The sequence below is a fragment of the Neovison vison genome, chromosome 3 (assembly GCF_020171115.1).
Source record: "Neovison vison isolate M4711 chromosome 3, ASM_NN_V1, whole genome shotgun sequence".
NCBI classification, from domain to species: Eukaryota; Metazoa; Chordata; class Mammalia; order Carnivora; family Mustelidae; genus Neogale; species Neogale vison.
Window position 1 is genome coordinate 169,280,001 of NC_058093.1, and position 26,994 is coordinate 169,306,994.

The window sequence follows — 26,994 nt, forward strand, 5'->3', positions numbered from 1 at the left end:
ACCTTCCGAGCCTCCCCCCCCCCCCGGGGAAACCGGGGTCTGGCGGCCGCGGGGAGCCGGGAGGTCCGGCGCTCCAAGGCCGACAGCGGGGAGGGTGAGCGGCGGAGCGCGAGGACCGGAGCAGGAGCGGGCAGGCCCGGCAAGGAATCGGGGCGAGGGCGTGGGGGGCGACAGCTGGAGGCGGCGGAGGCCCTTGCGTCCCCGGAGGCGGAGGACAAAGGGCGGCTTGTGCGCCCGCCCGGGCCTGAAGGGTCCCGCCGAGGTCCGCGCGGCCGGGCCCCGCCCTCTGGTCCCCGGCGGCGCAGCATCCTCTTCCTCCTCGGCGGCCGGGGCCCCGGCGCCCAGTTGCCCCTGGTACTGCCACTCGGTCTCCCGAGGCTGCCGGCGGCCCGGGGCGGGGGTTGGGTAGAGCCGGGCGGCCCACGCCTTCCCGGCCCCCGGCCGATGTGTATTTATGAACTCGATTAACGGAGCCCTCACCGCACACACAAAGCCCTTTCTTCTCCTGGGAAGGGACGGGGTGGGGGAGGGAGGGCCTCGCAGATTGGAACGCTCTCCTTTTTTTTCCCCGAAGCACAGAAGTTTTAGTTTGAAAGCGAGCTGAATCTCTGACATGTGTCTTGACACAGTTTTTTGTGGTGATTTACATTCACGTGGGCCACACATTTTCTGGGAAAACCTAGACCCACGGCCTGAAAGATTCCAGCGCCGGTAGTGAAAGAATAAACGCCACGGGCGTGCGCGGGTGTCAGGGTAACCGTGGACGACGCTCGCGTCTGGGGAACTTGCCGTGAGACTCTACTTCCTTAAAAGTCACGCTGAGCGAAGGACCAGGACAAACCTCTTCCTAGTCCCTTGGCAAGAACAACTTTCCGAGTTTGATAGGACAGCGCTCCGTGTTGGTCCCGTGTAAAGGGTTGCAAAGAGGCTCCTGAACCCTCAGCAATTTGGGAGGCTTTTTATTTTTTAAAAAGTTTCCTGAAGTTTGCACAAGGGGTGGTTGGGCTTCTCCGCAGCCTCTGAGCATTCAGTTCACCTGCCTTTGGAATTAATTCATAGTTGAAGCTCTGTTGATTGTGGGTGCATGCATCCCCCGTGTTTTCCTAAAGAGGATTCATTCTCAGGCACGTAAGATTTTCTGGGCAGTAAGTGAAGCCTTCAGTTGACGGTATTCACAGGGACAGTCTTGGATAAGTCGATTTACAAAATACCTGGGACCAAGACCTGGGCATTTCTTAAGTTAATAAGCAAAAAAGAAAAAAAAAAAGGCGATGGGAAGTGAATAAAGAGGGCAATTTATTCTTTTGTTATATTTTCATATTGCAAAAATATCCAAATATCTTCTCCATGAAGACACAGCTTCTGATTCTACTGCCAAGCTCTAAATAAAATATTTACATTAAAAACAAAGATTCAGCTTCCATTTTCTGTGTGGGCATGGAACACAGTGGTGCTCTCCTCTATCAGCTGCTTGGATGACTCCCAAATCAGCGAATGGCCTCAGGTGGGCTGGCTGAGCTTTGGGGGTGAGAAGCTGAAGACAGGAATAAAAATAGTAGGGTCCTTACTAAAGAACCGGAGTGTTTTCTTCAGGGTATGCATTTACCTGGAAAAATACATACTTAGATGAGCCTTGTCAGATGAATAATTATGAAATTAGTAGCGGTTTTGGAGAAGTAGAATGGCATGCTAGGTGGCCTCTTGTTAAATATCTTGCCTTTTCTTCACTATTTTCATTTCTCCTGGAAGGGTCGCCTTTTTAAAAAACAACAACAACAACCATGCTTTAGGAATCTTCTGAGTGTGTGATTTCTCTACATTATATTGTTTGGAAGGTCACACTTGGATCATAGAGAAGTCAGGGAGGTGTTATGACAGATATTCTGGTATCACCATAATACTAAGCAAGAAGCAACACTTTGCTACCAGCAGGAATAGAAAAGGCAGACTTGATTCGAATCTTCTTCTATGAAGAACTGATTAGTAGTTTGTTCACTAAAATAAAAATTCTCATTCTAGTAGATGAGTGACAGTGTTTCAAAACCACGCAGATTACTTTCTACCAACTTGGAGGAGGCATTGGAAACCATGAAAATGCAATGTGCCCTTCTAAAGAAAACACGAAGTTCTGCATTCTGTTTCCAACTTGTCTCCTAAATCCCTACTATTTCTTTAACAAAGAAGGTTTAAAAGATATTTCTGATATGGCTGTCACTTTTGAGATCATAATTTGCAACTTATATCTCAGGGGAGTAGTTTACATAAGGCAGGTAAAAACATTAAAACAATATGACAGTTAAGTTTGGAGTTTTTGTTTTCAACCGAATGCTTAAAAATAAGGTCTACCAGGAAATTCTACCAAGAATTGCATTTATTTCGTGTATTCTCATAAATTGAGTATTTTGAATGAAGAATTAGATTTGCTTAAAAATTAGGGTTTTCCGTTTGTAGCAAACTTTAATGCAATTGTCTTAATAACCCACCTTCTGAGAGTGGGTGCCAGATTGCTGGATACAGCAGGGTTATGCCCTGCTTGGTCTCCTGACCTGTCCTGAAATGCACTGAAACCGTTCAACACCGAAAAGATTCATTTTCGGATTTGTGGAAACTGAGATATATTTTGAAACATGCAAGTCTTTTACCCCTCCACGTCTCAAAGCTCTAGGATCCAAAGTCTCTTAGGCCACCGAGTCGTGAAACTTACTCTGTCCTTATGCTATGAAATCTTCAGAATAACCCTTTCTGTTCAATGAAAGAGAGTTACAGCTGGTCCTTGGAGGCGACGGTGGTCAGACAATTAAACGAGTCGCCCCTTCTATCCCATTTGTGTGATTTGGATATTTATCTCAATTCCTGAGAGGAGACCTGGTATCGGAGTAGATCACCTGACAGAACATAGTTCTGCTGGCAGCACGTTTTTCAAGGCAGCAAATCAGTTGCATCAAATTGGTCAGTTGTGACCTATTTCTATTTTTCTTGCTGGCTTTAGTCTGTTTCTTGTGGTGCTTCTCTGATGGAAGTTTTCCGGCCATTTTACCAGATAAAAATGGGGTCTTTCTTTCTTTCTTTCTTTCTCGCTCTCTCTCTCTTTTTTTTTTTTTTTTTTGAAATTTACTCCAAAAAGCACTATAAGAAGGAAAAAGTGGTCCTCTACTTGAAGGTGTGATATGTTCAGCAAGAGCCAAGTTATAAAGCTGGAAGGAGAGAGGGGAGCACTTAGACATTTAAATGGCCAAGTTAAACACAAGACACAATTAGGATATCTGGACCCTCAGGTGTTCATAAACCTGTACCAGGGGTCTCTAAAGAGAAATGGTGGGAACCAGAGAGAAAGAGAGCCCCCAAAGTACCTTGTTTAACTTGGCTGTCACAGTAGCTAACCCTTTGTAACTTGGCACATTTTGAAGTTATCACACTTAATGTTTGACCTTTTTCCTTTTTCTCATTTACCTTCTTTTGTACTTATAATGCTTTTTTTAAAAAGAAGTAATTTATTAGAAATATAATGAAGTGGCAAAAATGTAGCCCTCAATTTAAAGAAGAAATGTAAACTACAGAGTTTGAATGAAAAGGCAGTGGGTTTTAAGTCCATAACCTTTTGAAAGTCAGAAAACCTATCTATTAGGCTGTATTCTCTAGTGGAAAGGCTTTCAAAATTGTAGGTGTTAAAAAAAAAAAAAAAAATCTCAGGGAGCTTGTACTAGCCCCTAAACTGCATAGAAATGTTAAACTCTCCAGTTCTTATTTAAACACATTTCCCCCTGTTTTTCAAAGACAAAATATATTTTCTTATAGGTAGACAGGTGAAATATATATATTTTTAAAAAGTGTGGTTCTCTTATACTCCATGTGTTTTAGTTCTTAAAAAAAAAAAAACCTTACCACTAGAGATTCAGTTTGGGTTTTGGAAGTGATGCCATAGTAAGAAAAATGAAAAACAAAAAAAACAAAAAACCCTGAATTTTATGGGAAAAGACAATTGCGTTAAGACAGTATCATAGTTTGCTTTTAATTAAAACTCACTCTGCAGCTTTTCCCTCAAAATTCTTTTTAGATAAGCTAAGCATGGCTCTTTTTTAACAACTAGATTTTAACCCAAGGTGATTGTTAGAAATTATTAAGAAGAGATCTATATTATCTATATCTATATATTCTTTTTTGTGAGATCGTGAGGACAGAATGCTCTGATGGTACGACGTATAGCAGTGTATGCGTTTACTTTTGGAATTGGAATGCTAGAAAAGCCTGATTATTGGAAACACTGCAGAAGCTCAGTGTTTGACATCCATACCCCCTTCAGACAGTTGCACTTGGTCTTCTGTTCATCTATCAAGCAGTGACTGTTTCTTCCCTCTACCACCTCTAAATTATACCGACTAGATGTTGAAGCCATTAAATTGATTACAGTCCAATCAGTAGACAATCCGACATAAACAAAAACAGCAATTATAGTTGGCAAGAATCCCACGAGTGCTAGTCAAAGTTCCAGAACTGATGGTCCAGTGAGTCTTTAACAAAACGCCGGATTTCATGATTTTTAGCAGCTCTGGCAGCATCTTCTTAAAGGGAGGGCACACAAATTTGTAAGATTCCACTTGGCCTTAAAAACAAAAACATCTGTTTGATGCCTGAATGGATTGTTAGCTTTTATTTATCCAGCCAAAAAAGGGCAAAAAATAGGATATTGAACATAAAAGCATACATGCAGAAATGAAATTACAAAGGGATTTGAGATTAGCAGCTTTGTATAAAGCAAACTGTTAATAATGTTTTCTTTTTTGTTTTGCCAGGATATTCCCCTATCCCTTAAATCCATTGTCATTATTGACAGCAGTGACAACCAATAGTGATGACAGCATTTTTCAACTTTTTGCTGCCAGTAATTGTACTTCTTTTTACTTGCTTTTTTTTGGGTCCTTATGAGTCTTCCAGCAAGTTTGTAAGAGATTTCTTTTCATCATATAGGAACATATATGTTCCTATATCATATAGGAACACATATTTGCTCTCCTCCTCTTATTTTTAAAGAAAGCCTGTGAGAATTGACTAGTTTGGTGAATTCTTGTGAAATTCTTGTTAACATAAGTTGAAATGTACTATTAAGTATACTTGCTTGAGTTTTCATTTTGATGTAAAACCATGTGGTAAGGAGAAAGAGGTTTTGATAATAGAAAAGAGCAATTCTACCAAGATCAATTAAGAATTTTATGAAAGTTCTGTTTTTCCTTTTGCTGTGCTTTATGAATTCATCTGACAGAATTCACATTGCTGGTTTTAATGTCATAATTTGGTTGCCATAGAATACATTCTTTAGGGCGAGGTTTAATAGATACCATGTTGAGTTTTTAGTTATTTTTAAGAGAGCAAATAATTTTAAGACTTGGAACACTTGCATATTTTAGTAGCCCTATGGATTATTAAAAATGTAAATGTTGTCATTAGGTAATACGTTAAAGAATGCTTTTGAATTGAATGAAATTTTGATACGAAGGCTGATATGCCAAATCAAAACTCTGGCTAAGTATTTTCCCAGATGTATTGAATTTTTTTTCTCTACTGACTCCTGTTGTGCTGTCAAAGGTTAAAGTTAGTTCTGTGGAGGGGATGTGTGCAACTTTTTAATCCCATTTCAGTTAAATATGAAATACGTTCTTGTTTTTTGTTTGGGGCTTATGAGTTACCCTAGTTGAGACTGCGTACCTTTTTTGTTGTAGTGTAAGTGTCCTTGTCTGATTTAAAACACGTTCCGAAACGTTATTATAATGCAATTAAAACTTAAACATTAAAGTTAACATTAGTAAATTTAAATAGCTCTGTTATAGTATTAATCAAATAGTGTAAGGAAAGCTTTTAAATGGTTTAAATAATTATGCAACTCTTGGCATAAAAGCCTGACACAAGATAAATCTTTGAAAACTAAGTAGAATCGTGCCTTTTTTATTTTTTTTAAATTTTAATTTTAGGCAGCTTGGGCTTTTAGCATGCATCACATTCCACCTCTAGTATAAGTAATTATGCCAGTTTAGTAATTATTAGAGATGAAAGAAATTCAGTAAGATACGAATTCTTTAAAACTTCAGTAGCTTCGGTTTTAGGAGGGATAATGATCAGGCAGCAGTTATCCAGCTGCCTGGGGACTCTGCCACCGCTACAAGCACTGGGCTGATCTTGGGGGTATCATTATTATAGCAGCACACACTACAGTAGGCATTTCTACTCTAGATGTCTGATTGTAGAGGTTTATAATTCAGTCATAAAAAATTCTGGATTCAAATATGACTGTCTAGAAACTCCCACTTCTTAGGGGATTGAAAAAAAAAGATAAATGCATATACACCTAAAAATTATTACTGTTGGACACCATATATCTTCCTTTCATAGGATAGCAAATGATTTTTAAAATCCTGAAAGGAAAACCCCGTATGTAGAAGTGTCATTCACCTGTGTATCTGTGTTGAGAATGTATTGAGCATTTTAAGTCTTGTTTTCAAAAGCAGACGATTTGTTTTGGAAAGCATATACTATTCATTTACGAGCCTACCTCTCAAGCTGAATGTGGTCAAGTGACTGACATTCAGAATATTTATTTTCATAATAGAGCAGCTGGTCGGAATCATATTTTGGTATTTGGGTTACAAGAAACATTTTGTTACATATTTTAAAACAAAAGATTTCAGTGCCTCAGTTATCACAACTCAGTAGGAGATAGACACATACGTGGTAGGCGCATACACACAAATATACTTTAATGTTCTACTTGACATGCGTTTCGCTCAGCAAATCCATATGAGTGTTTAAGGGAAAAATTGGATTGAATTGGATTTGGCCCAATAGACAATGGTAACATTGTAAGGAATATAATTTCCTTTTAGAAATTAAAATCACTTTACCATTGAGTGTCATTACTTCACTATTTTTATTACCACCACTCCTTTCTCTCATGACTGGCTTCTTCCAAAGTTTCTTATCCCATCAGTGTACTGTGAGAGATATCTCAAGAGGGAAACCCATTGGGAGTTTGATGGGAACAAAGGAGATCCATGGCTCTCATTTTTGGGTACAGACATTTCCATGGATTCATACAGAATAGCCTTGGGAAGACATGGCAAGTGAGGAGTCCGTAAGGTGAATGATAGATCACCATTATTTGGGGGCGGGGGGAGGGCACCGTGACCAGGAATCTAACATACATGGCAGCGTTTTAAACTCTATATTGATTTTTAGAAACAACTTCTAGCATTTCATACGTGTCCTCTAATACTATTTTTCTTCACGGTAAAACCAGATTAGGTCTCATAAGTGGTTGAATAAGACTAAATAGTAATTACTTTTCTCATTCCTAATGACTTAGCTTGTCTTGGTTGTTTTGAGTTTATCAGACATGTGTTTTCCCTCACTGGTATCACACTTCTGTCTTTTCTTATTTTTATACATTAAAATAAGGCAATTAAGTATTCAGAAAGAACGCTCCACTAAGGGGTGGTGAAGCCAACACAGAGCTATTGGCTGGGAGGTTGTGCTCTCATGAGTTCATTGGAATGTTTTGTCCATTGGCTCATGTATGGAGTCTGAAGTTGCTGTGTGCATTATGGAGGGCGGTAGGGGCTGTCAGTGTACTGTATGAAAAGTTAGATGGACTGTTCGCGGAGGCAAGGGTTAAAAAAACAAACAAACTGTGGGCTCAAGAGAGTGCACATTAATTCCTGGAAAGAGCAGAGTAAAAACAGAAACCGTTATGGTCATAAGTATCGTGACCTGGATACTAGTACTAGTAGGGAGATGGTTGGAGAGTAGGAAGGGCAAGGGGGCGAGTTCTGATGTTCTGTCTGCACATTTTTTGGCAAGCCACTTAACCTCTGTTCTCTAGGATTCGGATTTCCTCTCTGTAAAATGAGGGGGCTCATTTCATCATTTAACAAGGGTTTTTTTTTGTTTTTGTTTTTGTTTTCCCCTGGTGCTTATTTTGTTCCTGGCCTTGTGCTAAGTTCTGAGAATTAGGTTGTGAACCAAGCAGACAGAAGCCTTGCTCTTCAAAAGCTTATGGTCTAGGAAACTAAATGAGATTTTAAATATCTTCCATTGCTTTTTAATTTAGGGAAGGAAGCAAAGCAAATGAGGAGAAAAGGACTCATGTATATGATATATTCCCTTTCTCAGCAAATTAAGTCAGTTAAAAAAGTTAGATCAAATGAGTTTCAAAACATTTTTGGCACCAAAAGTTGGTGAGCTATAATTTTTAAGAATAGTGAGCAGTGTTTCCTCTTGTGATTAGAAGATAAATACGTTCACTTGAACTGAAACCGCTAAACACAATCTATAGAATATTCCCGTCTCTTTTGGATTTAGGTCATTGATTTAGCAGTATCTTTTACTCCTCCTAAAAAATCTGGATACCATTTTTGAAAGTTAATCGTGTGGTATTAAAGTTCATTGTTTAAAAAAGTCAAGGATTTATGTCATCCTTTAAGATAATTGAAGGCTCTTAGAGAGTGTATATGATGCCGATATGCTGATATTAAAAAAAAAAAAAAAAACAACCTCAGCAACACCAAACTTCAGTTAGGAATCCCCGCCATATAAAATTGAGGTGAAACCAGTCACAAGGAACTCATTCCATTAAATATTCAGGAGTGGAACCCTAAGGAATGAAACAAGTTTATACTGAAAAGTCATAGTGCAGGTTTGACTATCTCTCCCATGGGAGACAAGTGAATGCTTTGACATAAACTTTGACAGAATCATAGATCTTAAGCATAAGACAATTTAGAGATAACGATATTGGGTGTCTTGATGGTCTTCATGTTCAAAGATGTGAGTGCTGAATGAACGGTGATGGTGGAGTGTAACTGACCGAAGAAAAAGATGATCAACATGAAATCCCTTTTGCCTCCTCCAAAATCATATAGGTCATTTACATAAGTATTGCATCATTATACCAAATTTTTAATCTTCAAAATAAAACCATTACAAGATAATAACACCATTTTATAGCTCCTGTTAAATGTAACTGTTTTTTATCCTTGCTGATCTGCATATTTAAAACCCAGTCTGAGTGCGATGGGCTGGCTGACCCCTGGGATGGTTCCCCAGCTCTCCTCTTTGCCTCTGTGTCCCTGAGTCAGAGTGCTCAGCTAGGTACCTGACTCATACCTCAAACCTGGTGCTCCGTAAACTTCCGAGCACTTCACTTTGTTTCTTGCTGAAGGAATGGGTTGATGACTTTTGATTCCCTTCTATCTCTAATATCGTAGAATTCCCATACTGAGAAATTGTAATTCTGGCAAGTTGATCAATAATTCATATTAATGGGGCAGGCATGCTTTTTAAGTTGTGAACTTGATTGCATTGCAGCTGATGGAACAAAACCAAGCAACAGAGGTTCGATGGTCTTACTTTCCCCTGTGATTTCTTGTCCAGACCCCTGTTTAGGGAGCTGATATAGAAGAACACGTATATCATGCACTGAACCCATCCTCAGGGCTTTTATAAGGAATCTGACTCTATCCAAGTTTTGGAATTTCCATACAGCAATCGGCAGTTTCTAGATGAGAGCCTAGGGCCACCTCACTAGGGGAATGTCATGTCTGTCTCACTGGGAGCAACTCTAAAAGCCATAGCCGCTTTGGACTAGAAATCATGCGTATGTATGTATGAGTGTGTGATCAACTCTGTTTGCCTAGATGTTTGCAGTGGGATGGGTATGAACCTGCAGCAGTACAAATGTTTGAGCCAAGGTCAAAGTGTGTTGCTTTAAGGACAGCATTTTAATTTAGTTTGACTTCTGTTGGCTAGTCATCTTCAATTCATGTTCATCCGTTTGCCCAGATGCTGGTACCATTTTCATATAGCAGCATGGCCCAAACCTTTCATGATTTTCACGTCTTCATGTTGCATCTCCTCTAGGCATAGACCGTGAATTCACAAGTCAGTTTTGTACAATAATAAAGACTCGAATATTATTTTCATTTCTTAAGACTCATCCCACATCTTCTGTGAGGGTTTTCCTGACCCACCCGAGTTAAAATGACTCTTCTCTTTATTATTCCCTCTATACATCACATACCACAGAAATCATAGCACTAAGTTGGTTTTCTGACTTGTTGAGAAGTCTTCCGAGATCAAGGCTTGCTCTTTCTTTCTTCCTTTCTCCCTCCCTCCCTTCCTACCTTCCTTCCTTCTTTCCTTTCAGATTTTATTTATTTGAGAGCCAGAGAGAGCGAGAGAGAGAGAGAAAGAGAGAGAGAGATCATGGTGGGGGGAGGGGAGAGGAAGGAGCAGGCTCCCTGCTTGGGACTTGATTCCAGGATCCGGACTCGATTCCAGGACCCTGGGATCATGACCTGAGCCTAGGGCAGACACTTAACCCACTGAGCCACCCAGGCTCCCGAGGGCTGTCTGTTTCTTTTCTTGAATCCTTAATTGCATAAATCTAGATGGTAAACAAACAAATGTAGTATTCAGTCATTTGTTTCATCAACAAATATTGACTGCATGTTCATCTTTTACCAGTCTAGAAGTGCTCAGAGTTGGGGATGTTATGAAGGACTTACAACCAAGCAGTGGAAGCACATTAGATGGACAATTAAATAGATACTAATAATTTACCATCATGTGGAAGGAAAGCACTGGGTGTTATGTGAATATTTCACCAATATCAGGGAGGTCAGGAGAGGATCACAGAGGAAGCACTTTCCAACCAAATCTGAAGTTTAATTAATTAATTTATTTTTTATTTTTTATAAACATATAATGTATTTTTATCCCCAGGGGTACAGGTCTGTGAATCGCCAGGTTTACACACTTCACAGCACTCACCATAGCACATACCCTCCCCAATGTCCATAACCCCCCCCAAAGCTCCTCCCCCCAGCAACCCTCAGTTTGTTTTGTGAGATTAAGAGTCACTTATGGTTTGTCTCCCTCCCAATCCCATCTTGTTTCATTCATTCTTCTCCTACCCCCTTAACCCCCCTTGTTGCATCTCCACTTCCTCATATCAGGGAGATCAAGTTTAATTTTTTTTTTAAGATTTTATTTATTTATTTGAGGGGAGGAAGCATAAAAAGGGGGTGGGGCAGAGAGAGAGGGAGAGGGAAAAACAGACTCCCTGCTGAGCATGGAGCCCTGACTAGGAGATTCGATCCCAGGACCCTGAGATCATGACTTGAGCTGAAGACAGACCCCTAACCCACTGAGCAACAAAGGTGCCCCAAGTTTAATATGTTTTGGAATGAAAGCTATTAAACAAGGTCATGCATTCTGTAGGAATTTCTAGTTGAGCATTGATTATATGTCAGGTACTAAGGATATAGTAAGGAACAAGTCAGACCCCGTTGCATGTGGGTTTCATGAAGCTCTCAGTCTGAAGACTTATTGAGATGATTCTTTGTTTCCCTCATGATGTTGTTTAACTCCAGCCAGTACTTGGTTTTGCAGTAAGAGTATGCTTTTAATTCATACAAGTGGCATCTCTTTTATATAATTTGCACTTGGCTAAATTGTGTTTAAGTTCAGGCCGCCCTTTGTACATGAGCCTGGTTTTTCCACTCTTAAGTAAACTACCCTAACTACATCTGTTGAGTTTTTTTTCATCATTAGATCTACTTATTCTTGCAAACATCTGGATTTCTTTTCGTTCTCATAATGTTGTCTAAATACTGGATAAACTCACTCATTTTGGTATCATAAGACAATTTAACAACTCTCCCCCATTTTGCCTCGTAGATACTTAAGAAAATGTATTCAAACTGTGCAATATGTTTCTGCTTACGATCTTTGCAAATTCTTAGCACAATTTCCACACCAAGGAGCTCAGTAAACACTAGAATATGACAATACATCAGCAATCTGATTCTGTACTTGTATCTTCTGTATAGTACATTCTATAATTGAAAACTTAAACAGAGAAAACTGGAAGATCGTAAAAAAGTAATCTACCTACCCAAACTTTTTAACTCACATTTTTTAGACATTTTCTGTTCTTTGATTCATAATAGTATTATTCACGAAGTCCCCAAACAGCAGTCTGTGAGCAGGTAAGTTTGGATATCTTTCCTTCCCCAACACAAGTGAGAGAGGTCTCCATGCTCCCTCCCTGAATAGATTTCCTAGCAGCCCCTCCATACCAACTGTGAGGACCTCTCTTTTATTCTAATAACACTGTACTATCTCTTTTATTCTAATAATACTGTATTACCCATGCCATGATATTCCATCATTCTGCCCTTCCCCGACTGATGGTCATCAGCTTCTTTCTCTTTATTTACTTGTTTGCTTGATTTACTATTTACAGATGTTGCTTCGATAAGCATATACACATTCTTGCTGACATGTATGATTTTATGAATGGGATAAATTCCCCAAAACGGGATTGCGGGGTAAAGGGAACATGAATGTCACATTTTGATGGATCTTGCCAGTATGCCCTCCACAGAGGTAATTCCAGTTCACACCGCTGTTAGCAGCAGGGATGGAGAGGATCTGTGTTTCAATACTTTATCTTTACTAATGTGACTTGTGAAACAAGCAAACTGGTATTTCATTGACATTTTAATTAGCATTTCTATAATCATGAGCATCCTTTCCTATGTTTATACATCATTTGTATTTATTTTTCTGTGAATTGTCTTTGTATTTCCTTGGCTCTTTTGTCATTTGGTTTGAAAGCAGCTCATCTTAATAAAATTACTCCTTTGACTTAAGTGTTGCAGATAGTTCCTCATTTTGACTTTGTGTGTGGTAATTTTTTTTCCTTTTGTCGTACAGAAGTTTAAAATTATTTATTTTCAGTTTTGTCAGTGCCTTCCCTTGTAAGTAACAGATTTTGTGTCTGACATAGAAAGCTTATTTTTTTTTCCTTTTCTGATCATTCTTATTAGATTTTAGTTTTGTCTGTCCCATTAAACTGGCTGCAGGGTCTTGTCTAGTCCCCTCCCACCCCTGTTTTCCCAGTGTGAAACCACAATTCTAGAAATATAGTAGGTGCTCAGCAAACATTGAGTAAGTGGGTCAGTATATATAGTGGTTAAGATCATGGCTGTTAAGCCAGACTACCCTGGGTTGAAATTCTAGTCTGGTTGACCTTGGGCAAGTGATAATATCACTTTGGATGATAATTTCTCTATCTGTAAGTGAGGGTAATAGTAGTATCTAATTTATAGAGTTTTTATGAGAATTGAGAGTTAATTCATGTAAGCGCTTAGAATAATGTCTGGCAAATAAGAAGTACCTAGACAATGATTTTTACTCTTAGTCTCGAAGGTTTTCTGTCTTGCGAGGAAGTTCTTCCTCCCATGGTATACAACTATTTTCTGTTCTAAAAAATTCTTTTTTGGTGTGGTTTAGGAGTAGGGATTTCTGTGGAGCTGCACGCAGCCTTTTCAGAGGCCTTTCTTGGGTGGGTTCTTTGCAGATGTCTTTGCTAGGTTCAGTGTCATGGCTAGCCCCTTCACAATGGCCGAATTAGTGCCTGGTTCCAAGCTGCATTTTATGCGTTGTCAATGTAGACAGAGTTCTGAAAGAAAAATTCCTGTAGAAATTCCAATTAAAAGATAATGGAAACATAAAGTGGAGCTAATTAATTTTAGAGCCTCTGCCATCTTTTTTGGTAAGTCAGGTCTGTGTTTTTGAGGTTCTTTGCAAAAGGGCCAATGCTAATTTACCAAGGTAGGCTAATTGTTCTTGGGAGAGGAACTAGAGACAAATAATTCATGTATCATTATGAAGGTTTAATCATAGTAGATTTATTAATAATCCTTAAATTAAAAAGGTAAATCTAGGTTTGCGTTTACATAGGAATTAGTCGAACAAGGGGATGCTTTTCTACATCACCATACTCATCCGTACATTTATCTAGAAGCATTTTCTTCAAGCCTTCAGAGTGGAATCCAGTGTTGTCTGGAAGCATTTGAGAGTCCAGAGTGTGAAGATGGAAGGAGGACCCAGGACTGCCACTGCTGTTAACTACCAGTCCGCATCTGGCTGGGGCTAGCCACGGTTTTCATTTTATGTGAAATCAAAAATGCCCCTTATTTGGGGGCAGATCGTCTGAAATTTCTTTCTTTTTAACTTCTCTCCATTCTATTCTGCGGTAAATCCTAATGGTTCATTTTGCTTTATTTTTATTTCCCTGGCCTCCCCTGGCTCGTTCGGACACTAGCTCTACTGCGTTTAGCTCATGAAATTTTCCAGTCCCCACTTCAGGGTTGTTGGGCTCCAGGGGTCCCTTTGGGCTGGAGAAACCCAGCCACCGGCCGCTGGTTGACCTGCACACTCATCCGTCCGTCTGCGGTGCTCTCTGTGGCTGCTACCGTCTCTTTTTATTGTCATGAAATTGTCACTGTCTTAAAGTTGCCTTTCTATTCGGACCAAGCCTAAAACCTTAATATATCCAATCAGATGACTTTCACATAGCCATTTATATTTTTTTCCCTTCAACCTTAATGCTAAATGAAGTGAGAGAAATAGTAATGAAAATCAGAGTGGAGAGAGTCAAGAGGATTGTACGAGGCCGCTTTTAATGAGTGGAATATCCTTAAATGGATAGTGAGTGACAAAAGAAATTCCACTTCGAGATCATTTAAAATAGATGTTCTAGAAGATGTGTTAGGAAGGGTGTTTTCTTTGGGCTGAGAGTCTCAGGGAAGAGTTAAGGAGCAAGCAAGGTGTAGAGTGTTCCGAGGGGTCAAGATTTAGCGCCCCCATCTCCTCGTTGCCTCCGAGATCCAGACCCAAAAGCATTAGTGCCTCATTCCAAGTCACCCTAGGACATCGTGATGCAAAGAGGGGAGAATCATAGTCTCTTGATTTCTAGTTTTACGAATTGCCTTTCCCAGGTATGCACATTCTGAACTGTGGAAGGAAAAGTGACTTTCCCTGACTCTCACAAGAGCCCAAATCTGGGCCTCACTGCTCTGGGAGATGACCTTCTGTAGTCAACTTTTAGCTGTCAGGGTCTCAGGATTTTGGTCCTGGGGCTACAACCAACATGATCCAGTAAGTTGACCCTAGGGACCCAGTGCCCAACAGGCTTGTGTTTGAATCCTGCATATTGCTGAACCTTTGTAACCCTCATTTTTCTTACCAATAAAATGGCAAGAATCTACTGCACAAGATTGTTGTTTCAGGGGCGCCTGGGTGGCTCAGTGGCTTAAAGCCTCTGCCTTCTGCTCAGGTCATAATCCCAGCGTCCTGGGATAGAGCCCCACCTTGGTCTCTCTGCTCGGTGGGGAGCCTGCTTCCCCGCACTGGCACCCCTTCCTCCCCCCACCCCCACCTGCCTCTCTGCCTATTTGTGATCTCTGTCAAATAAATAAATAAAATCTTAAAAAAAAAAAAAAAAAAAAACATCGTTGTATCAGGTAACAAAAGTAAGGTACCCAACATGTATCTGGCTATAAGCAAGTTAGTAACTAGTCGTAGCCTTTTATTGTGGAAGAAATTCATGGGACAGTTGAGGAAGCATGCATGTTTTATCCTCTGTTTCCCTCTTCTGCAAAGTCCTGAGGGGTGATAGAGTTCTGCAGGCTCTTTGTGTCCTGCAGAACGTATTTCCCCTTCTGGAGACAGCCTGGGAGAAACTGTGTGAATTTTTATATTAAACTTTTAGGAACCATTCTCTACAATAAAAGGTGGGCATTGGATGTGAGCTCACTATTTATGGCAAATACTTTGCATTTGGGAATCTCTTTAATGTTCCCGAAAAGGCTGTGTATTTGTTTCATTTGATCTGAAGTGCATCTTACGTCGGTTATTATTATTCCCATTTTATAAGTGAGGAAAGTGAGGCTCCTCCAATAGGCATGGCTGACGTAGAAAAAGAATGTCGACTTCTGGACTTGAAAATGGACAGTCTTCAGTCTCACAATTTTCAAATAGGAGAGGCCAGGACCAACCTTAAGCCAAATCAGGAGGTGGACATAATTAATCCTCTGGCCCCCACATTTCTCCTATGCTGTTCCCTTTTTCTTAAACATCTTGACCTCAGTTCCCTCCCCTATTCCACCTCTCCAGAGAAAGTTACTTCTACAAGAAAAAAAATTTATTAGTCAGTTATACCTGAAAGAGAATTAAAAGCAGTGGAAACCTGACAAATCCCTAATTGTGTGATTAAAGGCTTTGGCTGCTGATAAAAGCATTGCATGCCTCAGAAAGCTGATCTGGGAGGTCTTGGAGAGGAGGTGGTACTGGGGTGCTGGTGCAAGGCATCCAGGAGCGTTTTCCCATTGCTGGTAAAATCTCAGCAGAAAGACATCCTCCCAGAAGCTGAGTAGACCTTCAAAGGTCTTCCTTGGGGTACTTTGACTCAAAGGTCAGGAGATTGGCTAAGGTGGAGCCCACCGGTCTGAGTGATAGGGGATAATGAGGGATGGTTGTGCCTGCAAAATTATAGCAGTGGATCTGACTTGGGGTTGAATAGGCTCCTGGTGACATCGCATTAGCTGTTCAAATACACTGTGTGGAGAAGCAAATTCCGATTTCCAGCTGGTACGTTACCTTCTTTAAGCATTGTCTGTTTTCTGTGAAATATGCTACCTTTTTTGCACAAATTTTCTTTGTGCTATGAAGAGATGGACGTAACTGTTGGGCATGGACTGCCCCAAGGACTGGTGGGACATTGGTGTCATCTGTGGAAGGACTTGGGCATGACACATCACCATTCCCGAAAAAAACGACTTTAATTCTGATGTCTTCTGTATGGCATTTCAGAGTTGGCACTTACTTTTTTTTTTGGATTGTGTTGGCTGAAAAGGAAGTTTCAAAAGCATTGGATTTTTTAAAATTAAAAGCAGCAGTAGTAGAATTGATTACATTAGATCCCTTGTTACGCTTTTCAGAAAATAGGATGAGATATGGCCCTCCTAGTTCACCATCTGAGAACATGCATGCTACTTCTCCATGTGTATTTACTGAAAATTATGTTTGTGAAATGTGTGTATATATATACATATATATATACACACACACACACATGCACACACAGGTATATGTATATTTGCTTATTAAATCACATGGTGAAAAAGCAAAATGACTAAATATGGGTGCTTATTTATCAGCCATTCTCCTTAATGATCGATTGATTTAGTTAATTGCACTTCATACATATTTGGAGATTATCTGATAATATATCCTCATTTAAAGTATGTTTGTATATAGCATAAATACTGTATCTACATATATACCTATTATAATACACATGTTACAATATACATATATTTAATATATGCTCACATTATCTTGACAGGTCAGGATTGAAACAATATAAGTGGGAACATATTTCCACAAATGACTATTAATTTATAGTTACTAAGATAATGGCATACACGTTCACTTTCAGTTCTATCTGGGTAGCTCTGTAAATTGTGTATTGATTATGCTAATGGCATTGGTGTCTTTATTACTTGTCTGCAGATACATGCAGATTGAATGCACATTTGGCAAGGTTGTCATTCTGTAGGGAAAAAATGCATTTTTAAAATCTGGTTTTTGGAGAGATTGAGTTAAAACTAAAGAAAAACATTAATTAAACACATATAGAAACTTAAGGAATTGTGTTCTAAGAAATGAAGAGTTCAGTTAAAAAGTTAAAAATGATGCTGTTATATTTCCTTTGTGTCATATTCATTAAGGGAAGTCTTGCAGAAATGGTATTCATTCAATAATGATCTATTTTTATAGTTTATTTTTGGTTTTGTTGCTTTTCTTGTTTTGTTTATCAGGTCAAAGGAACCCTAGACATTTAGGGTTGCATGTATTTTGAAATTTATTAGCTCAACTAGAGGAGAACAGAATGAATTTCTTTTTTTCCAATTATACATAAATTTTCTTGTATTTTATAATAGCTCATAAGTCATAAATCATAGCCTCACATTTTGCTCTGATCTTTCGTTATACAAACATGTATCTATTTGGTAGGATTTTTCTCTCTCCTTTTTGTTCTTTCGCTGAGCCATCATGGTACCAATACAGTGGTTTAGAAACCTCTTTCTTATCTTCCTGAATGGGATCACTTCTTAGAAAGTGGGCCTTCCACTTTCAACTAAGAAAGAAAATTTTAAAAGAAAATTAAAAAAAAATCTTAAATAATTTGTTTTCAAAGCATTTTCTACTTTATTGTAATTACAGTTGGATTCCCCAATTTGAGAACCAATAAGAGCTGCTATAGGGAAAAGAGAAAAACAACAGCAACAACAAAATTTTCATATTCCTGGGTGATATGAGTGCATTTAATAGGATTTATTATTAAAGTCCCCAAATTTTGTCTTTAATTCACAATCTTGAGACAAATCCAGTTGTCCTGGTCTTTCAAATACAACATTTAAAATTTAGAAGAGGACCTTCCCAAATTAAAAAAAGAAAAAGAAAAGAAAAAGCAAAGTCACTAATCAAGAGAATTGAGTGATAGAATTGAATTGATTTTCGTGAATTTTAATTTTGTGAATTTTCCTCTCAAAACGTAAAGATGAGCACTGCGACATTGCGACAAGCGAGTGTTTCTTGTTCAAAACAAAACACTTTCTCCCTAAGCCAGGATTTCAGTAATTGTTGAGACCATTAACTTTAAGTGTGGAATTCAGAAATACTGTTACAATTGGATTGGTGTTATCTAAAATAGCTACAGTAATAAGAACAGTTGGTAGAAGTATCAGGGAGTATGCTGTCTGGAATACAAGGGCTTTTTGCCCCAGGTTTTCTTTGGCTGGGGTGGAGTGAATGTTTCTAGACTACAGCTTATTTGCTACATTTAAGGAGGAAATAAGCAGACCCTTTCCCAAACATCCAAATGTCTAGCTCCTAGGTTCGAGTATGTTTCATTTGTGATTGTAGTTGTCCGAAGAAACGTTTTACAGTATTTCTGAAAAAAGAGACTTTAGAATCAATCGCTGTTTCTGTTTTTAGTCAAATTTTGGATTTGTTTTCCCTTGGCTGTGTGTATGTTCAAAATGCGACTGAAGTAAAGGGAATCTCATCGAAGGTCTAAATCCCCACAGGTGTCATGGGGACCCCTGCAAATCTCTTGTACTGGATTAAAAAGTTAGCTGGTGGGATTGTGGTATTTCTGGCCAGTCTCTCTCCAGTTATGGCTTTGGTGGGATTATGGATAAAAGGCAAACTCTGGGTGTGAACACAGTGAGAAAAAGTAAGCCATTAACCTCGATTAATACACCTGTTTTAAAACCAAGACCATCTCCAGGAATGGCTCTCCTGCAGCCTGTACCTGGAAGTCATAAGCCAGCTCCCCGCTTTCTTATGGCTACACACAGTGTACAGTCCTGTCTCTGTAGTGACTCCTGTGCCTTTTTTCCCCCCTGCCATTGACTGTTTGCACTCTATTCCCTCCTTTCCTGCCTCAGGTCATAGCCGCCAGACTGGTTTCCCTGCTTCCAGGTCTGGTACCCTAACAACCTACCCTCTGCATTTCCAGAGGGGCATCTTTCTAAAACGGAAGCGAGATCAGCCCCTCTCTTCTTCTGTCCTCCCGTGACTTCCCCTGGTTCTGAGGTTAGCACGTGGACATTTAGCTCACAGTAGTTCCTTCGTGATCTAGCGGCTTTTCCATCCTCTTCTCTGCCAAGGCTCCCCCCTACCCCCACTCTGTGCAGCACCCCTCATTTCATTAGCACAGAAAAACTTGTACTTCCTGGAAGGCATCTTGTGGTTTTATGCCTCTGTATGCCTTTACCAATGTTTCCTTTGTTTGGAGAGCCATTTTCTACTTGTCCCCAGGGCTACCCCTCCTTTCAAACTTAGTCCAAGCTGCTCTTCTTTAGGTAAAAATTTCCTGCTCTGCCCTATGTGATTTAAATGCCCTGGTCTCTGGGCCTCTCTGAGTACTTACCCCACCTTCTGCACTCATCGATTTACTCATCTGTAAATCCTCCCTCCCCCATGCCTGCACTCATGCTTGCCAGCCCTCTCACATCAAGGCAGATGTAGAAAAATGCTAAGTTTCGAATGACTCCGGTAAATGGGAAGGCAAGAGGACCACAGTGCCGTCATCCCAAGCTGTACGTGACCGCTTCCAGGACTGAATGAGAGAATCCCGCAACACCTGACCAGACCCGCTCTTGACCTGCCAGTTGGGAAACTCTGCGGCAGCTTGCAGGCTCCCTGGGACCAGGTCTCAGGCTTTACATCTCCAGCGCCTGAGCCAAATGCCTCCCGCTGAGCATCAGCGCTTAGTCAACAGTCATTTGCTGAAGGTGTGACAAGACAGCCATTGTAATTCAATTTGAAAGTTGAATGACTTTAAGGCAGGAGTGCATGGATAAACACTCTTTATGAAAGTTGTAGTGCTCAAATTGCTTTCATCTAAATTGTATGTTCAGGATAAAGAGGGGTGAAGTGGAGGAAGAAGTGGGAATTGGAGTAGGATTCTGATCAGAAGGGGAGAAAGTTTTTTTTGGTTCCGAGGAGTGTGTATATGGTTCTGTGTGTGTGTTGTTGTTGTTGATGTTGTTGTTGATGTTGTTGTTTTTAACCTCTCCCAAGGTGAATTTTCCCCCACTTAGCATTTTCCTGCAAGGGATTCCATTGTAGATAGAAGAGTTGTAATAAATTCATGTTTGGCATGTTCTCCTTGATTATAGTGCATCTGTGATATTTCTCTTTGGTCTTCAAGGACCTCGATAGACCTGTAGAACAATCAAGCAACACCGCGGAAATTCTAAATTCAACAGCGTGATTTTGTTTAATAGAGAGATCATTCTTTCTGTGTGGGAAGATTTTATAGACAAAAGAAAGAGCAAGTACATACATAAAAGGGTTTTTTTTTTTTTAAAGATTTTATTTATTTATTTGACAGAGAGAGATTACAAGTAGGCAGAGAGGCAGGCAGAGAGAGAGAGGAGGAAGCAGGCTCCCTGCCGAGCAGAGAGCCCGATGCGGGACTCGATCCCAGGACCCTGAGATCATGACCTGAGCCGAAGGCAGCGGCTTAACCCACTGAGCCACCCAGGCGCCCAAAGGGTTTTTTTTTTAATGTAAGACAATTTAATAACTTTCCGAGAATAGAGTGGTTACAAATAAATGTTGCAAGAAAAGTAAAAAGCACATTTTTCTCCTTGGCCGCATGAGCTCTTCAGACCTGTTGGTGCCTGACAGGTGCTGGTGCTAGCCGGCGCTGTCCTGCCTGGCTGAGGACTGGGTTTTGGGTGTGCATCCTTGGATACCGCACTGGTTTCTTTTGTTTTTGTTTTGTTTTGTTTGTTTACCTTTTCTTGACAGTAGAGGAAAAAAAAAAAACCGAGGCAGCAGACCAGCAGGCGGGGGTGGGCCAGACGGCTGCACAGTCTGGCAATGCCACATTCCTTCATTACAGCCTGCTTGCCATTTTATAACAGTGTGCGATTTATTCTCCCTAAATCTGTTTTCATCTTATGGGATTTCAAGTTAGAATGCATAGCTAGAGCCCAGAAAGCACAAAATAATGATCCCGCCCTTTGGTTTTTGAAAACTAGGAAGGCTTTCTGCTCCCTGTTTAACTCTTTGTAGCCTGAAGGTAACTTTTCCTCTGTTCTTAAAAAGTGTCAAGATACCTCAGTGAATGTAGTTTGAATATGCTTATACCCGAGGAATGATTCTGGACATGGTTTGCCTTAAACAGAGAATATTTGGTTTTTCTTTTTAGGCATGGGGCTTCCAACCATGCCAGTAAACCATAGAGCTAGCTGTACGTACAGATGTGAACTTTAAAAACAACATTAGACAGTTGGTGATTATTTGATACAAGGCGGCTGTCAACCTGGGGTCCATCATTTGTAGTGATCTGGGGGACTTGAGTGGGAGTTGCATTTGTATCAATTATTTGTTTACTTATTCATCGCAGAGTTTCTGAGAATGAGACACCAAGTTTTAATGCTCTTTAATTTTTAGACAAAGTCCTTAGAAGAAAACAGAAGCAGCTTTCTCAAGTGACAAAAACAATGTATTTTTACTAGCTCACTAGTAGTGTAGTGTTGGGCCCACTTTTTCTTGAATGTTTACTTTTTTTCATAGTTTTGGGTAATTAAGATCCAGGAGGTCACTGTCATCCCAGTGCAGCCAAGAAGTATCTGTTTCTGCTTTTTGGGTTTTTTTTTTAGGCAGTATGCACCTTTTAGTTGGCGATTTCTTGAACTTACTGGCATCGTGTGGCTTGATTTAAGATTGAGTAATTCATGCCATGGTTGTTTAATTTGGTGAAAAGCTGGCTATGACCAGAGAGCAGACTGTTAGGAAATGGTCATGTTTTAAGTTTGTGTGCGTGTATAAGTGGAGTATTTTGGGTTCATTCATCTCTTGCCAATCTTCGTTGTTAAGTAATCGTCTTGCATTCATATTTACATCATCTTCAGAATCCTGTGTTTCTGCCACTCTCATAAAAACTGACTTGGGTTTGTAAGGTAGAGCTTCGTGCTTGGAATTCATCAGGAAAAGCCTCCTTTGTATCTCCTGCAAGAAGGACCGAAGGCCTGCACTGTGTACTGGCTGCCAGAAGTTTTTATAGTAATACTTTGTATCTAGGCTCTGGCTCTTACCATTAAATGTGCTTTTTATAGAGTACCAAGTTATAAATGTCGTGCAGCTACGGCATATTAATCTTACTGCAAAGATTTAATGAGGCAGTTGTTTTGCGATGGACACTAGTGGGAGAAGGGAGCGACAGAGTTTTACTTTACCACTGAGCTGCAGAAATATTCCTTGCCTGGTAATAATTATAACCACATGATCTCTTAGTTTTTCTTTCTTTTGCCAGTGCTTTTCCATGCAAAAGTGGCTTGGAAGGAGGTCCATTTCTAGGCAGTGAAATGGGTTGGAAATTGGGCTGTTTTCTCAGTGGTTTGACATTTTAGCTTTGATCAGGCATGGGATCCTTGTTGCACAGAGAGAAATATGTAAGATGAGTTTCAAGAATACAGATAGTCTTTGCCAGTCCACTGAGATGGCTTTTAGATATTCATTACTTTGACTTGACTTTTATATAGGTTATAAAAAGTAAATGTGGTGAAACCTCATTTTTACATGGACAGAATAGAATTTCTGCTGGTTGGCCTTAAACTGATCCCGCACTTGAAATTAATTGAAGTCCGTGGGTTTATTGCCTCCAACACTTTTAAGCCAGTGCAATTTTTCATTTTCCCCAAAGTTGAAATTTTATTAAACCAAGTTATAGCAATAACAACCCTATGAAGGGGAGGATGAGAAGGAAAGCACCACCTGCCAGAGAGCATAATAAGGGGAAAAACATACTTCTTTTGAGTTTCCATTTATAAGTAAAGTTAACAAAATTGGAAACAGAGAGCTGCCATTTATTTTTTGTAATAATAATTGTGTCTTTGTTCCAAAATTAAGTCTTTTATCCAGGTTAGAACACTATCCAGGCAGGGCTTCACAGCAACCTTTAGAAGGGATGAGCTGGGAAGCAGGTGGTGCCGTGAGCTCAGTAGTGATGGACGTCACAGGTCTGAGTGGCGTCCTTTAGGTCAAAGGACAGAGAGCCCTGCCTGCAGCTGGGATGGGGTTTGCGGTTGTAGTGCAGGGGATCTGTGGATATTTAAAAATACTGCCCTTCAGGGGAGTTGAGAGCACAACAATTGAGTTGAAAGAACAGTTGTCTTTCTTGAAGTGGTGTTGGGAGAAGGGCAGTTCTTACAAGCATGAACCTTGTATTTATAACCCCTTAGGTTGAAGTCAGAGACTTGAGTGGCTTGCGGAGTAATACAATTATTTTTTATGATTGGATCTCAAAGGACTTTATAAAAACTACATAACTAAGGCCATGTGCAATTATTGAAGTGTAGCCACCTGTGGGAAAGAAATGGTCGACCATGTAAGCTTTCCAGAATCTTCCTTACATCAACTGACTTTAGGAACGGAGCCCCCTAACACAAATAAACATCTTTTGAATGGGCGAGAAATAATTCTTCATGGAAGTGAAGGTTGGGAAAAAAAAATCTACTCGCAGAGAGAGAGCAAGAGAAAGAGAGAGAGAGAGAGAGAGAGAGAGAGAGACTGAGATCCTAGTACTCGTTACGCCAAGGCATCACAGGCTATAATCCCACCCCACCCCCCCAGAGGGTCCCTCTTAAGTGGTGACCTAAAAACAAATTCGCCAGTTGGCTGGAGCCTGCATCCTAAAGTTGCAGCAGAAGTGAATAAGCTTGACTGACTTCAGTCCCTAAAGGGTTCTATCTGTAAATGCAGAAGTGGAAGCAAAAACATTTTTTATTAGTCTTAAAATGACCCTTATTTTAATAACTAGCCACAGTGTCAGAAGCACGGACGGGAGTCATCCTGTAGCTTTGAAGAGTTCAAGCATCATGCGTGCGTTCCTATTTGTTTGATATTTTTGATACTGCATTCGTGTAAAGTGTCCATATTCTTGAATAATAAGGAAAGCAAGTTTTTTTACCATTTTTCTCTGCGTGCTACTGAAAGTATTCAGAGTGTCTTCTTATTTAAAAACAAACAGGCCTGCAAACTTGATGCATAGCATTTAAATAATCGTATTAAAATTCAGACCTAGCACCCACATTTCCCTCAGTGCTATCAGTTTTATGAGAAACTGGAATCTCATGCTAAACAAGGGAGAATATTCAGCGTGTGCCGACTGCCTTCCAACAAGTGCTTAGTGGTGTGAGGGCCCGTCTGCCGGAATTGGGATGGTTATTTATTTTCTGGACTTTCTTTCTAATTTGGCAGTATTCTAGCACGTAGTTTTAGTTTGTTGGAGATCTTTGAACCACTGCCTATTTGTTGCGTCTGTAACTCTACATGAAACATCTGAAACCAGCAAAGTGAAATGTGATGGGATCATCATGCCAATTTTGGGAAATGTAGGCATGTAGGTACTTTTTAATTCGGTGGTACCCGATCTGTTCCTGTTTATAGCAAAAATAGCAGTTGAAGGACTTTTTATGTACGTTCTGTTTCCCCCTCACTCTTCTCTCTTTTTATCATCACTAAGTAATATTTACTAAGCCCTCACCTGGCCACAGTGCTATGCTGAGCAAAGTACAAGACACACAGAAAAGATCCTGTGATCACTCCCCCGGGAATGAGCAGCCAAACCCCCAGGCTTTTGAAACGGGCCCTGTGTAGAGCATGGAGATAATAATTTTCCAGATGGCAAATCAACCCAAATTACCAATTCACTTAAACACTACGTTCTTTAAAAACGAATCAACAAACAGAATACTCGTTCTTTGAGATGAGAACTCTGCTTTGTTCATGAACCCAAGAGATTATTATATATGTTGAAATGGAAGTTGATTTTGGCATACGTGAATCATCTGAAGGGTGGTGATAGAGTTAAGTCTATTGCAGACGTGAAGAAAGGCTTTAGAACAAACTGCCAGCAAAAAGGGGACCACAGTGACTTGTAAGGAGTAGGGTTTGTAGATGCGTGTTACACGCTGGGCAGCAGAGAGCATTTCCAGACGGGACGGTGGTGGAGTGGTGGCACTTACAGACTTTTCTAAGAAATCTGGGCTAATTTGGATTCTGTGAATTCTTGATTGTAACATTTCAAATTTTATCTCCCCATATGAAAAAAAATTGACTTACAGATAATGCATTACATATTTCTTAGGTATCTTGATACAACTCTTTTATAACCATTTTATTGACTATATTTTGAGACATAATCTTGTATTTCTGACATCGGAGGACTTTTCGCTGTTAGAAATTAATGTCCCATAAATTATGTCACCGATTATATTACCCAGTTTCCCCTAAAGAGGCATATTCTCTCTTTCTCTTCCTTCCCCACCTTTGCTTTCCAGTGAAGAAAAGGGGTACCACCAAGATGTTGGGGGGCACGTCTCTAAGTTGAGTCAAAGACAGCACATAGAGTCAAAAAGTATTTAAAGTATGTATAGAGCTCTAAGTAAAAATGTTACGTGTGTTTTACTATCTTACTCCCTGTTACTATTTGTGTATGATTCTTAGGGGTAGGCTAGAACTATTTGTAGTTTTTTCGCCACCTTAGCTTTTCCACATTGGTAATGCTGGTGTTAAGTCGTTGACTTCATTGTAATTTATAATTGCTCCTCGTATGTATTGCTTTTTTTGGGGTGATTGCTTGTTTGAAAACAGGAGACATGCCAATAGATTTACACTTGAATCCGTGTTTGTAAGAACGGTTTGCTGCATGGTAGAGCTTATTTTGCTATCGCTGTCTAACAAATAATGGGGTAACTGTGTGTTTTGACCGGTTTGTAAGTAAAGGTCAATTTCGTGCCTATGGTAATTAGCTTAGCTTATTCTAGACTTTTGGCTAATTCGGGTAATTTCCCGTGAAACAGTATATTTAGCAGAAAGGGAATTCATTCTTAAGCACAGTGGTTTTTTTCCCTTTACATTGGAGACTTTAATTTTAAAAGTGATTTATCTCTACCTTTTAAGCAAAAGCGCCGAAAAGGCTCTGAAAAATGGGAAAGTTCACCTGAAAGGTGGACGGATGAGTTATTTGAAGGAAGCGATGAGAAGAGTCCTGCGTGGTGGAGGAAAGGCAAAGCTTCAGCCATCCTGAAGCGACACCTCTTAGGGAAGACTCACTTTGGGTTCCTGTAGAATAAAATGTGCCCGAAGCCCTCCTTCTGCAGCTTCGAGGAAAATGGTGCTTCTGTTTTTGGTAGCAAGAAGATTAAACGTTACTTGAAAAGAACCCGTCTTTAAATCCCATACTTACAGTCTCGCTTTTCTTTCAGACCCCAACTGTAAACTTGAAGACAAGGCTGAAGATGGAGAGGCACTAGACTGTAAGAAGAGGCCGGAAGACGGAGAGGAGCTGGAAGACGAGGCTGTGCACAGCTGTGACAGCTGCCTCCAGGTGTTTGAGTCACTGAGCGACATCACCGAACACAAGATTAATCAATGTCAGTTGACAGGTAAACAATACTTATCACTTCTTGTCTTCGCACACTGTTCTATTTCTGATTTTTTTCAGTTTGTACTTTTTCTTTCTCTCTCTCCCCATTGTTTTACTCTCACACTTGAACACATAGGTACGTC

The 26,994-nt window shown here is 40.0% G+C and overlaps 1 protein-coding gene across 3 annotated transcripts in view; it reads left to right on the top strand.

Moving 5' to 3' along the window:
* Positions 1-26,994, top strand: part of ZNF521 (zinc finger protein 521) — a 277,983-nt gene that overhangs the window by 2,186 nt on the left and 248,803 nt on the right. For 2 of the 3 annotated variants that reach the window (XM_044243247.1, XM_044243249.1), the window contains exon 3: positions 26,691-26,870. In XM_044243247.1, the coding sequence (XP_044099182.1) occupies positions 26,691-26,870 (180 nt within the window). The remainder of the gene's footprint in view (positions 1-26,690; positions 26,871-26,994) is intronic. The other variant, XM_044243250.1, reaches the window with a different exon arrangement.